This window comes from Xiphophorus hellerii, chromosome 8 (assembly GCF_003331165.1).
Source record: "Xiphophorus hellerii strain 12219 chromosome 8, Xiphophorus_hellerii-4.1, whole genome shotgun sequence".
NCBI classification, from domain to species: domain Eukaryota; kingdom Metazoa; phylum Chordata; class Actinopteri; order Cyprinodontiformes; family Poeciliidae; genus Xiphophorus; species Xiphophorus hellerii.
Window position 1 is genome coordinate 11,642,709 of NC_045679.1, and position 17,005 is coordinate 11,659,713.

General features: G+C 36.5%; 1 protein-coding gene across 1 annotated transcript in view; it reads left to right on the forward strand.

The window, feature by feature from the left end:
* The window catches only part of LOC116724884 (matrix metalloproteinase-17-like), a 77,626-nt gene extending 61,351 nt beyond the window's left edge, over positions 1 to 16,275 (forward strand). Inside the window, exons 5-10 of the mRNA XM_032570660.1 lie at positions 563 to 739; positions 3,155 to 3,257; positions 5,011 to 5,093; positions 6,349 to 6,501; positions 7,395 to 7,652; positions 13,922 to 16,275. Coding sequence (XP_032426551.1) covers positions 563 to 739; positions 3,155 to 3,257; positions 5,011 to 5,093; positions 6,349 to 6,501; positions 7,395 to 7,652; positions 13,922 to 14,247 — 1,100 coding nt within the window. The 3' untranslated portion in view covers positions 14,248 to 16,275. The remainder of the gene's footprint in view (positions 1 to 562; positions 740 to 3,154; positions 3,258 to 5,010; positions 5,094 to 6,348; positions 6,502 to 7,394; positions 7,653 to 13,921) is intronic.
* Positions 16,276 to 17,005: the final 730 nt, after the last annotated feature.

Genomic DNA, 17,005 nt, shown 5'->3' on the forward strand with positions numbered 1-17,005 from the left:
ATGACAAAGACAGTTTTGCTGCTGATATTTTCTGTGTTGGTGGAGTACTGACAGAACTGGCGTAACTCCGTCGGGTTTGTAGTTTACCTCACTCACCTTTTCAGAACGACCCACAACTTCTCCACAGGTGTGCGACAGGTGGGCCTCCAATAAACTCAAGTGTGTCATTAAACCTATCAAAGTTTTGTGGAAGGAAACAAAACAAATCTGATAATCATAACTGACCTAAAACAAGAGAAGTTTGGTCTGATTTAACTTCAGGTAGTGAGGAAAAAAATGCATGTGTGACTTTTTATTAGGTGATTGTAAATATCTGGTTTCAACTGTAACTGTTGGTCTTCTTCGGTGGATCCAGTGAATTGAATTAGTCGCTGCTTGTCTCCAGCAGATTTAATTAGCATTTCAATGCCCACTGACAGAAATACATTTGGAACTTTATTCCAAGAGAGCACAGAGAGATCGAAGTAACAGATTCACATAGGATCAAGTATCATACAATATGCAACAACTTTAGATTTCTTTTTTCCTCCTTTATGTCATGTTTTGTTTTCTTGTCTGTCAGACTCTCACGGGATGGACCTGTTTGCTGTGGCAGTCCATGAGTTTGGTCACGCCATCGGCCTCGTTCACACCTCAGCCATGGAGTCCATCATGAGACCGTACTACCAGGGTCCTGTAGGGGACCCTCTGAAGTATGATCTACCCTATGAAGACAAAGTACGAGTGTGGCAACTCTACGGTATGAAGGAAGAGGAATTTCCCTGTTGTGCATGTGACGTTACATACAAGTCTGGAAAAAATGAAAAGTCCACTTCACTGAACCCCTTTTGAAAACCGCCTGGTCATTGCATCAAATATTGATTTCTGAACTCTTCCTGTATTAAAACATTAGTATTGTTATTTCTAAATGAATATGAAGTTGTTTTATTTGCATTATTTGAGGTCTGAAAGCACCACATCTGTTTTGTTATTTTGACCATTTCTCATTTTCTGCAAATAAATACTAAATTTTTGCTTAGTTAGTTGTCAGTAGTTCATAGAATAAAAGAACAATGTCCATTCTACTAAAACATATACCTATTAAGAGGAGAAACTGATCATTTTAAGTCATTTTAAATATTAAATATATTTTAAGTTATTTTTGTGAAAAATAAAGTAGGGATGTAGATTGTTTATGGTCACAATAAATGTTTCAGATTAAGAAACAAATTTTATAACCACATGAAGTGGTTACAAAATTTTGTATAACCCGATTTAAATTTTAAAAATAGTACCCAAATGTACTATTATAATAATAATGATGATAATACAGACCTTTGGGCACTTAAATAACTTAAAAACAACATAATTTGTAGGTGAAAACACAAGATACAGAAACCTTTCAGCTGCGATAGTACTCAAATGAGGACTTCATTTTTTTAGGGGAACAATATCTGCATAACTTCCCAAATCATATTGACTATAATTAACTATATTTTTAGGTTCTGTTCATCTAAACATGCCCAGACTTGAACACAACAAGAATTGTAAAATCCAAAAAAAATCACTCTAACTTCAGCCTGGTAACATGTAAGGAATAAAAGTCTCTTAAAAAAAACAACACATTATATTTTGATGTAAAGAAATTCAAGAAGATGAGAAACAGTCGTTCACACCCCTCAGCCTGGAGAAAGATGCAAAGCAATTTCTAAGGCTTTGTGACTCCTGCAAACCGCAGTGAGTGTCATTATCCACAAATGGAGAAAACATCGAACGGTGATGAACCCTACCAAGAATGGTCGCCGTACCAAAATTACTTCATGAGTGCATCGACAATTTGTCCAGCAGGCTGCAAACAACCCAGAACAACATCTCAAATACTGCAGGCCTGACTTGCTTCAGTTAAGGTCAGTGTTCATGATCAATCAATAGGAAACAGACAGGGCAAGAATGGCAGTCATTGGAGAGTTGTAATGTGAGAACAACTGCTGACCATGGCGAACAACACAAAGGACGGCTTCACATTTACCAAAAATATATTTTGATGATCCCCAAGAGTTTTGAGAATATATTTTTTGGACTGAGAAGAAGTTATTTCTTATTATATCAGATGAAAATTTAAAACAGCATTTCAAACACGGTGGTCATAGTGTGGGGATCTGTGGCTGCTTTGCTTTTTCAGGACCTGGACAACTTTCCGTAATTGTTAGAACCACGAATTTTGCTCTCTGCCAAAAACAAATTTGAAGGAAAATATCTGGCCATCAGTTTGTGTTATGCAAGACAAGCAACTTCTTTAGCAATACAAGAAAATAAAATAAAGGTTTTGTAGTCAGAGAGTCAAAACTTGCAGTTAAATCCAATTGGTATTCTGTGCCATGAAAAAACAATTTTGCCTAAAAAAGTAGGTCAAAGTTATTCCACAACAATCAAAAGACCAATTCCCAGTTATGATATTTAATCTGTGTGATATTATAATAAGCTAAAAACCTAAAACACATCTTTGGCAACAAATTAAAAAGAAACTGGAAAGGAGGAAATTCTTCTTCACTGCTCTGTAGCTGTGGAGGACACCTTAACAATATGGGATGAAAGTCTTACACCACTTCACCTCTTTTTACCTCAATACGCCTGTGTCATTTTTATGGCTAGTCATATTTTCCAGTGCTTCTAACATTATGCTTTCTGGCCAGATGATGTGTTCTCCAACCCATAAGTGCTTTCACACTCCCCTTCTTTACTGGCCTTGACTTACAAGCCCCTGCTGTCATTATGTAGTCTATCAGATAAGAACACCTGCTTATGGGGGACAGCTCAGGAGACTCAAGGTGCAGAGGCCTCGTTGTGGAGGAAGCAGCCTTTGATGAGTTTTATAGAGCGTGGATATTGATTTAATAAAAAACACGGTAGAAGTTAATTGGACCCTGTTATGGAATGTGACCTTATCATGCTTCGCCTTTATGCAGGAAGTGTCAATGTGAGAAATAAAAAAAGGGAAATGATCTGCATGCAAAGTGTGTACTGCTGGGTTAGGGAATGTGGCAGAAAAGAAATTGAATTGGACAAAAGTGGAGTGGGTTGAAATATATGCATGAAGTGAGAAATGAAAGGATTTTATATTACTGAGAATTATCAAAACATTTTCTAACATTTTTTTTTTCATCCGATCTTGTAGGTGTCAGAGACTCAGTTTCCCACACAAATCAACCAGGAAACCCCTCTCTTACACCTGAGCCTCCTGTCCTGCTTGATCTTCCTGAAAACAGATCCACTGTTATGTAAGTAAAAGGTTAGACTTTGTAGTTTTCATGTGCCTCAAAAAATATATCTTCAACCGTCATGAGACCTGTTCTTGCATCATCATTCTTGTTTGGAGCAGAGTAAGTATTTCTAAACCTTCAAATATTCTCTCAGTAAATGTTATTCATCATCACTCTCCCCGAGGAGTGCAGCAGACGGGAATGTCAATAAAAGTAAATTGACTATGTGAAATTTTAGCATCAAAATGCAATACCAGTTTGGAGCGTATATTGGCTCAGTCATGTTTTATTGGTTCCTCTTCTGGTGTTTGGAACTGATAAAAGTTAATAAACTCAAACCCAAACAAATCTCTACCATGTTCGTTATATCTTACTTTTAAGCTGCACCTTTGGTGGGTTTCTAGTTTAATCCATGTTCCTGATACAGTTATAGACCTCATAAGATGAAAATACATCCATTTTCACTTCAATGGTATGAGCTTGTTAGTGTATAAACATTTGTTTTGTTTTGATATATTATTATGGTTATTCTTGTATCAGCTCACAATGGCCTCTACACACCATTCGGTCTAAAAGGCTGTAACTAAACCTAAATTTGCTCTACTAATATAAAAAATAACAACCAAAAGAAGATCTGGCAGCTTTAATATATATGGGCTTGTTTGTTTGAAGTGTCTTTTGACTATTTGTTTAATTTATATATTCTTTCCAGGTGACCACATTAACACTCTAAAACTATGCTCCAACTGTAATCTCACCTAAAAGATTTCCAACAAATATTTATTAATGATCTTAATATGAAAATCTGATGTTTTGGTTGCCACCTCACACATACATGTACATGTCACTCAAAGGTAGTTGGTGGAATACGTTTCCACATATCCCTGCAAATTTAAACCTTTACTTTAATCATTAAATATTCTCTAATTTTATTAAACCACAATGAGTGAGACGGCTGAATAAGGCCTGACAAGGGCACCAATCCATCCACTCGGTAGTGATGTAGTTTTAATAGAGCTCTGAATAGAGACCCTTGTTGGTAATATAAGGCCTGGCCAGCTCCCACTCCCGGCCCTGTGGTGCTATTAGCTTCATCATTGGCAGGCAGGCCACGTCGGCGCTTTAAATCACTTAAAAACTCCAGGGAAAACAGCACCTAGGGATTCTGCTGGGTCTGACTGATAGGTTTTCCTTTTTTTTTTTTTAGTACAGTATCACCAACTTCTGCAGAGGCCCGTTTTAAAAAACATCCCTAAAATATCAATCAAGTTTATTTGTATTGCACATTTCAGTAACAAGGCATTTCGAAGTACTTTACATAATAAAAACACATAGTCCCCATAGTCAATAACTGAAGCATTGCATTTTGTCAATTGCCATCATTACACAGCAGAATGTTGATCAATGTCTCATTTATAATGTTTTAACAGAAAACACTACAAAATCTAGATTTTAGTCTAGATTTAACGAAACTCAATGTTTCGGCTGTTTTGCAGTTCTCTGGAAGCTTGTTCCAGATTTGTAGTGCATAGATGCTGAAAGCTGCTTGTCTGTGTTTGTTTCTGGCTCTGTGGATGCAGAGCAGACCAGAACCAGAAGACCTGAGAGGTCTGGAAGGTTCATACAACAACAGCACATCTTGAATGTATTGTGGTGCTAATATGTCCCAAATAGTTGGTAAAAGAAGAAAATATTAATAATTTCTCCTAAAATACTCCTGTTTCTCCTCTTCCTACATTTCTCATTTCTGCTTTTCTACCCTGTCTGCCAGGCTAGCACGAGACGCCCCAGACAGATGCACCACTCACTTTGATGCAGTGGCCCAGATTCGGGGGGAGGCCTTCTTTTTCAAAGGTACAGCAGCACAAAAGACGCAAAGCACCACAACAGTATGGGAATTACAAAAAGTGCTTAGCTAAATTAGTACAGAAGGAGTAGAAATAAATGAGAGCATAAATGGATGAAAATGACTATGAGAAGGAGGGGAGGTAGCTGTAGATGCCCAACTGAGGCTTTGCTAGCCGCTGTAAGACTGCAATCCAAAAATTACGTCAGGCTTTCATGCCTCCTCTCTGGAGAGATGACCCCAAGCATCCCACTGACAATAGAAACCAGCAATAGACTTAAACTTTCAAAAGCACAAGTGTCAGTGAAGCGTGCTGAACTGTAGCTCTGCTGAAAGACCTGTTTTAATCTCCTGTATTTTAATAAGGCTGACAGAACAATTAAAACTTTATGCATCATTGCTGCTTTTGTTTTGTCCGTTAAATGTGGTTTCAACTGACAAGTCACACAAAAGAAGATGCCAGTTATATTTTTGGTTCAGACTAAAGTCGTAGCAATAACGATGTTTGGAAAATTGCAATTTGATTGGATATCATACTTCATACTTCACTTTCTATGCCAATAATATGACCAGTCTTAAGATCCCTTTACTGGCCTGGGTGACAAGAGATTGAGAAATTGAAATAAAGAAGAAGAAAGAGAAGACATTCAAAAATGTGTCCTAATCATAATTGATATTATCATTGCTATTTTCAGTAAAAGTATTGCAATTTTATGTTTTCTTGATTGGTTTTAAATATACACATAGAAAACATTTTCAAGACATTAGAGTCAATACTTTTTATTACCACCACTTCAAATATTTTGGTCTATGTCTACATCAGATTTTTTACATGTAGGGAAAGAAATTTGCTGATGATGTTATGCAAAGTATGTCAAGCTATGCTAGATTGGATGGGAAGTGACTGTGAACAGCAGCTTCAAATCTTGCCTCAAATTGTCAAACAGATTTATGTGTGGCCTTTGACTGGACCATTTTAACCCATGAATATGCTTAGATATAAATCAATCCATTTTAGGTGTATTCATAAGGCAATGAATATACAAATAAGTTTGTGGTTGTCACATGACATAAGATGAAAAACGTTAAGAGATATTTTGCAAAGTGCTGCACCTTCAGTGGAACATTAATAACATTCCTACATAAGTAGGAAGCTTATTTATGCAAATAAATAAAACTTACAGCTGCAGCTACATTACTAAGTATGCGTAGTTATGACTGACATATAAATCAACAGAACAGTGTTTTTCTGCACTTTTTCAGGAAAATACTTCTGGCGACTAACGAGAGAGAAGCACCTGGTGTCTCTGCGACCTGCACAGATCCATCGTTTCTGGAGGGGCCTCCCAAACAATCTGGACAGCGTGGACGCTGTATACGAAAGGCCAGGGGACCACAAAATAGTATTCTTTAAAGGTACATTTACAAGTGACTGCATTTTGTAAATACAACAAATTATGTAGCAAATTTATGAGCATTTTAATTGTTTCCCCCCCTCTTTATTTTTTATGGTTTTTTTATTATTATTATTATTATTATTATTTGTTGGTAACTTGCAGTAATACCACTGTAATTGCCAGTGTTCTAGATCATTAGGAGTAGTGACATTGCATTAGATCTCTAACAGTAAGAAGTTTGTTTCTTTTTTATTATGAGTAGCATCTATTCATATTTTAAAGCAGTTATTATTACTGCCTGTGGTAAAGGTGTCCCCAAAAGCCCTAAAAAAATTAATTGGTGAACCCAAGATTCCTCCCTTTGCTGAAGAATATTTTTCTTTTCCTCCTTATCATATTCTTCTCTCACGGCAAAAGAAACTTTGGAACCCCTTCGGCTTTGTTTGTCACAGTTTCAGTGGTTTAGAATCATTTAATTATTATAAATAATAACTCAGACTGTGACATATTTTCATGTTTCCCCCACTTTGAAGTGTGTCTAAGAAAAATTGGTCTCATTTTTATTTACCAGGGAAACAGGAACTCGTACATTGTTAAATAAAAATACACTTTCTAGACACTTGGATACACTTAAGAAATAAAATGATGGATTTAAAAAATGCCATTGTTACATTTATTTTAAGTAATTCATTAGGAGTCCTGGTGTTGTTTATAAAAAATAGTTACTTATTTTTCCCACTGCATAAATGTACTTTAGATTAAGGTTGAATTTTCACTGGGAGATTGTGGCACTTCAATAAAAGATGCATTTATTTTTTTGCATCTACACATTTTTAGTAGTGAACACATGTTGTGAGAACTACGAATAAATAATGCATTTCTTAAACACATTTTCCTGTTTTTACTGTCTAGGGCTAAAATACTGGGTGTTCAAAGACAATATTGTTGAAGAGGGTTACCCACGTCCAATCAGTGACTTTGGTCTGCCCATGGAGGGTGTGGATGCAGCTTTTGTTTGGCTTCACAACGACAAAACCTACTTCTTTAAGGACAAATACTACTGGCGCTATGACGACCACCTAAGGCGCATGGACCTGGGCTATCCCAAAGAGAGCATCCTCTGGAAAGGGTTGCCATCTCAACTTGATGATGTCATGAGGTGGTCTGATGGTGAGTAACACTGCAGGTCATCTTAGATCACTCCATCAGTTAATCAATCAATCAATCAACCAATTAATCAATCAATCAATCAATCAATTAAAACAGAGCATTGCAGAATGCTTTAGAGATTCTGAAAATAAAATGTATCAATATATGCATATTTTGTATAAGTAAATAAAGAATAAAGTAACACACAAACACACATATCCATCACATCAGCAGGTCTTCAGAGAGTTCCAGACCATAAAAGTTTTAGTTTCTACTGAATTACATTGGCTACCGGTAGCAAGTTTAAATACTTTGATTCTGAACAGTTCTTCAAAAATCTGCTTGAAAAAAATACTAATCTAGAGAATTGATAGTGTTTAAGAACTTATGCCTTTTGTAGTACTGTAATAAAAATCTCATGAGAATAAGCAGTTTGTGATGATATTTTTTAGCATTCATGCAGTTTATTTACTTTAATTTCAGTTTACATAATTCTTTGGAATAACTACAGAATGCAGACTGCAAAGTATGCAGTGTAAAGTGTGTCAAAAGAGTTTATTTTTCCATCATTTTTTGTTTATTTTCACCAACACCCAGGCTTCACATTCACAGAGTCAAACATTTTCAAACCTTGGAGCTCTCCCAGTTTGCACACCGTGCAGCTCCACCATACCAAGGTCACAATGACGACCTCCATCAGAGCATTATACATACAGTTATCTAGCCCCATGAAAGCAAGAGCTGTAAAATGGTTCAGAACGTTTTGATCAAGAATCGGGACCAGTTTTATTATGTTTCTAGGTTTATAGGTTGGTATTTTAGTATCGGAGTTGTGCTCATAATGTGGTGTGATCTGAAACACCCTCCCCTCAAAAATCAGCCAATTGGTTTTGCAGTTCCCAGGTCACACATGTGCTGCCAGGATGTCCCCACCCGTCTTAACTGCAGCTGCATGGAAGGAAGTCCTTTCCCTGTCAGGTGTTTAGTGGGTCATGTTCTGTTGACTGAGCTTGTAGACTCTCAGGTTTGTAGGGGTGTAACAGTGTGTGTGAGTAAAAAAGAGAGGGAGTGGAGTCCAGTCAATTGCACAGCTCTCACTCAGTCTCACCTCCGGCCATCATCACCACAGAGCACAGAAGGTTAAACCTGCACGCACAAATGCACATGGACAGATCAGAGGGAGCCTTGGAACTGGAGCCACATCAAAGCCTGTTCTCAGTTTGTTTCACCAGCCAGAGAGCAAAAGAGAGAAAACCGAGTGACAGACACAAGAGGAGAAAAGAGAGTGATAGCGCAGCAGAAACAGGAGACAGTGACACAACAGAATGTTGGTATGCAAAGCTGAACAGTTTAATCTTCATATATTTAATAATAGATAAAAAAGCACGTTTGAAATGAATGAGAATTCATAGTCAGGCTCTGCGTATTGACATTAGGTGGGGGCTCTCATTTGTTTGTCAATGTGACAAATAGGAATTCAAAAAATCTAGGCCATTTAATATTAATATACTTTTTATAGCCAATAAACAACATTCACTTATATTATATGTGTTATATATATAGTTCACTACCCTTTCTTTGCCTCTTTCTAATGTGACAAAACTTTTAAAAATCTGTAGAATTTTTTTTTCCCCCATTGGGAACAATATTGGTGTTGTTTAGAACAACTTATTTGATTTAAATAATTTTCTAACTTTTGCAGTTACAGTTCCCTACTAAATAAAATATATAATATTTTATTAAATACAGAAGTTATACTCACATGGATTTTGCAAGAGTGAGAACATATAAAAACATTTGTGGGAAAATTATGACCTCATAAAGAGGATGATGAAACATAGATACAATTAACCTGAACGTGTGGAAAAATATTATGGGAAGGGGAGGATTTGGATTATGTCCTAGACAGCCGGGAGTTAAAACTCAATAACGGGAAAGAGTTGGATCAAAAGGAGGAGGAAGGAGTATGTTATTAACTATATCATAATAAAGATAGGAGCTGCTGGTAAATAGAGTTTGGGTTTTACCAAAGGATATCATACTGAGAAACTGACAATATGTTGGATACGAGAGTATTATATGGACTAGCAATTATGTTAATTTAGGCAAACAGAGTGCTACTATTGACTTCTGAAGATGAGAAGAAATTAGCACAGACTATACAGTCATCTTTAGTTTAGATTTTTATGTTGACTGACGATATTATTAAACTATTACAGCATGATCAGATGCATATTGAATCATTAAAAGAGCTTTATTAGCTTCACATTGTAACTATAACATGTAACTTGGATACACGTCCTAAAAGAGGGGCATGATGTGACTGAAATGGATTTCTCAATAAAATTATCACAACTAAAACGCCCTCAGGTCATCAAGCGCTTTAAAGTGACAGGTTTGGTTACAATCAAGAATACATCCAAGATTCAATGTTGGATGTATTCATTAGGGGTGAACTATAGAATTGGTTTGCCACCTTTGCAAAGCTTACGCAACACTGGCTGCAAGTAGAAGTATGGGCCTATTTACTCAAAGTGAGGGAAAATCTTTCAAACAATAACCTTGTGGCAAGAAATATTTATTGTCTGGGGGAAAGAAATTCCAGGAAGTATAAAGATGGGTTTATGCAAAGTGAGATAAATTATCAATAGCTTGCAACATTTGAAAAATGCTGTTTAGAGGAGAAAAGCTGGGAGCTAGCATTACCCCTGCCTTGCCAACAGTGAAGCCTTTTGCTAGAATGTTTTGGGTTTTTTGTCCAAGACTGTGGGCTTACTTACTCTCAATTCTGACCAAGAACAAAGCCTTTTTTTGGAACTGCAGCCAGGACGCTTCTAACCCAGTTGTTAACTTGAGCCAGTTCTCAAAAACCAACAGCTGGTGATCAGTTTAACACCTCAATAAAAAAAACATCGGTCAGTCAGAATTGCGTCAGTTCCAGTGTGTCACAGTGAATGGCAGAATTTTAAAAGACATCGGGTAAACACTGCAAATCTAACATCAAAATGTATTTGTATTTTATGAAATGCTTTTAATCCTTCTTCAGTAGAGTGTTAAAACATAAATTTAATCCAAAAAGGCAAAGGCCCAAAAACATGTAACACTGGCAAAACTTGTGACTGTAGATTTCTTAGTAAATATGTCACAGAAATTCACTGCTTTGAACAGGCAGATGTTGAAGTTTATGAAGCAAAATTAAATAAGCATACTGCTAGTAAAGAAAGCAGTAATAAAGCTAAAACTCTAAGGAAATAATACTAACATATATTGAGGGCATGATGGATTATTCTGAAGAAAGTAGCAGCTAACAGTCAGTAGTGAGTGAAATTTATTCAGCAACATCTGACAGCTCTAGGTCTTTGCTCTTTTAGATAAAAAAGGAAAAGTTGAAGAAGAAATTATTGTGTTTAATTATAAGCATTTAGGATTTAGTGATGGTGAATGACAGTTCAAGAGGGTGACCTTCCAAGGGTTTGTATTCATTTTTTTTAGAATCTAAACCTTTGAAAAGTAATATTTAGAAAGCAAATGCATAACATTTAGCCATCATTTCTGAGAAAGCTGCTTTCCAGGGAAAATGCAGAGAGAAACGGATGTCACAGATGGTCCTCTGAGACATGAAAAGACTCATATCCATCATAAAGTATTGCATATAAACAGTAGGGTTTATGTGAGGTCAGTAATTTCCATTCATATTCTAAAAGCAGTCAAGAATAAGTGAGAGGAGACAGTAGAAGTGTTGAAAACAAAGCAAAGATTTAGTAAAATAATAGGGCCTGATTGTTTAACATTGGTTAAGTTGTAAGACACATTAAGCTACTCACACACTAGGATGACCCAACAATAACATACACACATTTTGTTTGTCTAGTTGCAGCTGATTGATAATAACGTTACTGCCTTGCTAGCCTACGTCATTGTAAAGCCACTCCATAGACAAAAGTTACAGGAAATTAGTGAAATAATTTGATCTCAACTTAAATTAGAAAATACACAAGGACATATTTATTGATTTAAAGTTCTTGTGTACTAATCTTGGTGAATGGACAGCTGTATTATATCATCTTTAAAACATATTGTATTCTATCAAATATGGATTTAGGGAGAAATAGTTATTCAACAAATATTAAAAGTTATTTGTATATGATTTTGTACAATTTAGTACATTCTGATATTATCTGCTGAAAGTCTTAATCTCTCAACCTGATTAACCAACTGTTTAGACATACATATCTGATTAAAACACCTAAATGATCCTGAAAATACCAACTGAATCCTCTACCCTCAGTAACAGCTTCCATACTAAGGAACTTTGCTGTTAGTGCAATCTGTTAGCATTTGGGTTTGGTGTGTTCACCAATGGAAACAGGTTCTATTTAGGTCCTTAGTCAGGGCCACTGAGCTGAATATCAGCTGGTTTCAGTCACCAGATGACTTGGTACATCTCAAAAATGTAGAACTCCACAGGATGTATGGAGGTCTAGTAAATTCTATAGCTAAGCTCTAAGGCAGTTTTGACAGCTTGTGATTAACTTGAATTCAATATATCTTAATTCAGTGGGTTAGTAGGGGCCATAGACCAAACGCTGACTTTTGGGCACTCTCATTGTTTCTATTACCCAATGCAAATGTCACAGACCCCATAAAGCAAATCTATTGTGTAAAATTTTATGTGATTTGCTTTCACTGTGTGACGTGTGTTGCCATTTAATTTCAAGGCAAAAGCGTGGAGTTATAAATCAAAGGCATCCGCCCTTACTCATCTCCCTTGCTGAGAAACTATTCACTCAAGTACTAAAGTGTTACAGACCTTGGATTTCTTCCAATGTGAGCTATTACTGGTGAGAGGACATTTTTCATTTCGCTCCTATTCTTTATTTTGTGCACCCTTATTAATGAAGCATACTATAATAACCTGTTTACTTCCTGCTCTGCCTGTTTGGCTTAGTCAATAAGTTAATGAAGAAAATGTATGTGACTCAGTTGGCCTTGGCCAAGGCAGTTGCATTCCACTCAACAAACTCTGTCTCAGGCTTATGGATAATGGATGAGTTCAGAAAGCATTATATCTCTGGTAAAACAGAGTTCATTAAATTTATCGGTCAGTGTGAGAGCTGTGGACCTAATTCCAGATAAACATTCTTACAAAAAAAGGATTCTGTAGACTTTTATGTTCGGTCCAGAACCAATTTTTGACTGTGGAATATTGACTTAAAATTCAACATCAGCACATCACATACTGGCACACAACAAAGCGACATTTTCATCCACGGTGGACAGAGCCAGACTACATTTGGTATTTTGGCAACTCCAATTAACTTCAGTGCCCCATAGTGAAAGAACAGACGGAGTGTTGAGTATATCAGTAACAGTCAGGTGAAACATTGCAGTTATGAGGGGGAAAATGCCCATAAGGTTTTGCTTTGTTGGTCAGCTGGCCAAGAAAATTACCCAAATTTATTTTACCCAAGCAAAGCTGCAATGCTAGTCTTCAGATAAGAGGAACATAGATAAAATTCCACAAAGGCAAAAATACCTATATATTGTGTCTCTACTTGTCTTACTGTATTTGTGATAGTGGCATGGCCTTAACTGGGATTGTTTGTACATGCTTTTATTCAGGCATTTGGTGTTGATTGTTTGTTCCAGTTGGATGACAGCTGTGCTGTAGTAGATTTAATAATGACATGCAAAATACAAGCTTGTGATAATACATTATGTGTAACGCTATTCTGTCTGGTGTGGCTATTTGTTGTATATCAGCTGAATAAAGGTTGTACTTGAATTTGGGTTTTGCACCGCCCATGTCAGCAAATCGCTTTCACAATTTATTGGATTCTTTTTGCAATTTCATTGCAGACAAATGTAATCAGTGGCTCAGTAATGTTAACTTGGTTCATATGGAAAGAATTGGAGGTGCAATTTATATATATATATTTAAGCTTGTATGTTCTATTTTGACCCCTTGTGGACTGGAGAACATCCATAATGAATTAGAACTTGTACACCTAATTGTAATTTTAAAAAAGATTGAATTTGCATGTTTACAAATCATTCCGTTCACAAAAAAAACTAAAAACATTTTAATAAAATCACCTTTCCAAAAATAATTTTTGATGTGCCTAAAGATGAAAATTCTGCAAATTTACATGTTTAAATCAAGTTTGCTGTGATGTGACATCACACTTTCACAAATATGTATGCATATGTAAGAGAGACGGCATTTTTAACGAATTAAAACATTAAATAATTTCATAGTAATTCTTACCCTCTATCTTCGCTCCCTTAAGGCTCAACATACTTCTTCAAGGGAAAGGAGTACTGGCGAGTGCCCGGCAGCGACATGGAGGTGGAGGCAGGATACCCCCACCTGATTGCGAAGGACTGGCTGCTCTGCACCGAGATGCAGTCGGACTCTCCGGACACAGAAGCCAAAAGCACGGAGACGAGGGTCAACGTGCACCGGCACCCAGACCATGCAGAGAATGGATACGAGGTGTGCTCCTGCACCTCTGACACCGCCTCGCCTTTGGGCGTCCGGCCCACCCTGTCATCACTATGGCTACTGCCGCTTCTGTGGACGCTTTTACTGAGCTTCTGCTCTGAACTGCTATGATGCTGAAGCACGGGACGAAGTTCTTTCAAGCGGACTGACCAATAATTAATGTTGACATGACACTTTTTGTAGCATTTTGCTCTTATTTTGCAGCTATTTATTCAGTATATCTTTTTTTCCAAGGTGGAGGGGTGGGGGTTTGCTGTCAGCAAAGGCACAGGTACCATTTGACTTTTAATGCTTTGGCATTTTTAATGGAATGATCAACAACAACATCTCAGCTAGAAAGATTTCGCAAAACAAGCATTTTCCAGATTTGTTTTGCTTCCATCTGCACCTGGTTTACCTCAGTGAACTCCCACAGAATTAAGAGTTTATTCATTCAAAGCATTCATAGGTGCAAAAGTGAACCACATTTCAATATATGGGGTAGAAAATAAATTTAATAGGTGGAAGGAATTAGAAAAATCTAAAACACCTAAACATTATACAGTATTAAGTATTTCCCCTTACATATTTTTCCTCTGTTTGATTATCTGTCACACATCACTGGTTCTGGTCAATCAAATATGAACACCAGGAATAAATAACCAAAGTATCTACAAATTGCAGTTATCAAAAGATGATTTCATTTTCTTACATCATGAATTAACTTTGATAAACCACGTTCTTACAGTTTAATATCCTTTAGTTGTTCCACCTTCAGGCAGCTACAACTTCCATTAAGCATTTGGCATATTTGGCAATCTGTCTTTCAGTGTGGAGGGATTTTTCCCCACTCTTCTTTAAGCATTACTTTAACTCAGCCACATTAGAGGTTTCCTGAGCATGAGCAGAATCCATGGCTCCATCAATTGAAAAAACATCCAGTCCCCAAAGCAGTGAAGTAGTCACAGGATGATGTTCTTTTCTGAAAATGCTATTAGTTCTATTCCATTTTCTAAATGAAATATACCTTCCAAAAATATTATACATCTTGTGCTCTTCCCAAAATCTTTTGGGGGATCATGAAGAAAACTGAGATGAGCCTTTGTGTTCTTGTTGGTCAGTAGTGGTTTATAAATTTATCCCATTGGATGCCATTTTTGACCATTCCTTTATGATTGTTGAAAGGCAAATGAGTCCTGCATTGTGTTACATATTGTTCTGGGTCCTTTTGTGAGTTCCTGGTTGAATTGTTGATTCAACCAGGAGCGAACTGTTCCATGTTTTTTTCCCCGTTTGTGGACAATGGCTCACACTGTATCCCAAAACCTCAAAAATGATTTATAACCTGCCCCAGACTGATATATTTCAATGACCTTGTTAATCATCTGTTCTCAACATTCATTAGACAAGAGCATAATGTGTTGCTTTACAAGATTATTTTTTTTGCCTACTTCATGTTGCCAGACAGGGCCTTGTCAAACTGAACCAACAACTGTGACCAGAAACATTGACGTGTGACAAAAATAAAACGAAAACAGAAGAAATCTGTAAACAAATACAATTTCCCAAAACTGTAAATTCAGATTCTTGTCTTGCAAAGTGCTCCAGGCCCAACACATTAATGACAGAGTTAATGACATCTAATTACAAAGGAAAATAAAGATATTTTATTTGCACAAACATGTAAAATTTTTAAAGATATTTAACTCACTAAAAAAAAACTTTCAAAGTGGACATTTGAGTAAATCTACAATTAATTCAAACATGTATAAACCAAGGAGTTCCTAACTGCTTCTAAGGAGGGTGAATGTTTGAAAGCTGCTCCTCCTGGTGGACCAGTTTTCTCTCACCATATTCTGTTGACGCCACTTCAAAATGAGGACCTCCTGTTCATCTCCGAGCTCCAAGCATTTCTCACAACTTCCCTGCTGTCAACTGAAGGTTCCATCTTCCTGCTTATTTTATTGCCTGCAGCTGCATCATTGTGGGTGCTGGATTTATTCTTGCTGTAAAGATATATTTACCTATAAACTGATATATATGACTGGAGATGTTTTTTGCAGCTATTGCATCACCAAGTGGACTGTGTATATTTTAAGCTGTGTTTTTAATGTATAATATTTTTGTAGAAAAATAATAAAATAATATAAACGACTCACATTTGTGAATTCTTATTCATCGTTTAAATTCATTTGCCCACACACACACACTCCTCTGGCTGTGTCAGCTGTTGTTATTGGGTAGACACAACCCAACCTCTACATACACTAACGATGCCCATATAAACCTTTGAAGTTTCATTGTAGACTCAAGCAACTTGTGTCTCAACAATGTGCTTTTTGCATGTCAAATGTTATTTTAGGCTCTTTTTACATCTCCGAAATCTTACAGTTTAACACTTAGAAGTTGCTGTATTTGATCCTACACATACATACTGTACGTTTGTGATTCAGTGAAAATAAGTTCAAACCTTTTCACTAAATTCACTGATGTTTTCATGTGATAAATCCACCCTAGTTGAAATGAATCGTTAAAAGTCCAAAACTAACTAGACTTATTCCCATGACAAACATTTTAAGCAGATGAAGATGACAAAAGCTGCTCTCCATCACTTTAATATATTTTCACTTTTTTCTAAGGCGATAACTGGTGCTTTACAAGAATGTACTGTAAATGGCACCATATCAGTCACATCGAAAGAGATCTGGTGACAGAATATTGTACAGAATGTCAATATTTCATAGGAATCAGAGGGGGAAAAAAGTGACACAAAAACATCTGCATGCTCTGACACATCCGACCTGTGAATCAAATTCAGCTAGACGTCAAGTGTTTCTACATTTTTCAGGCATAAAGCACAAATCAAAAACCTATAGTGAGAACCACAAGT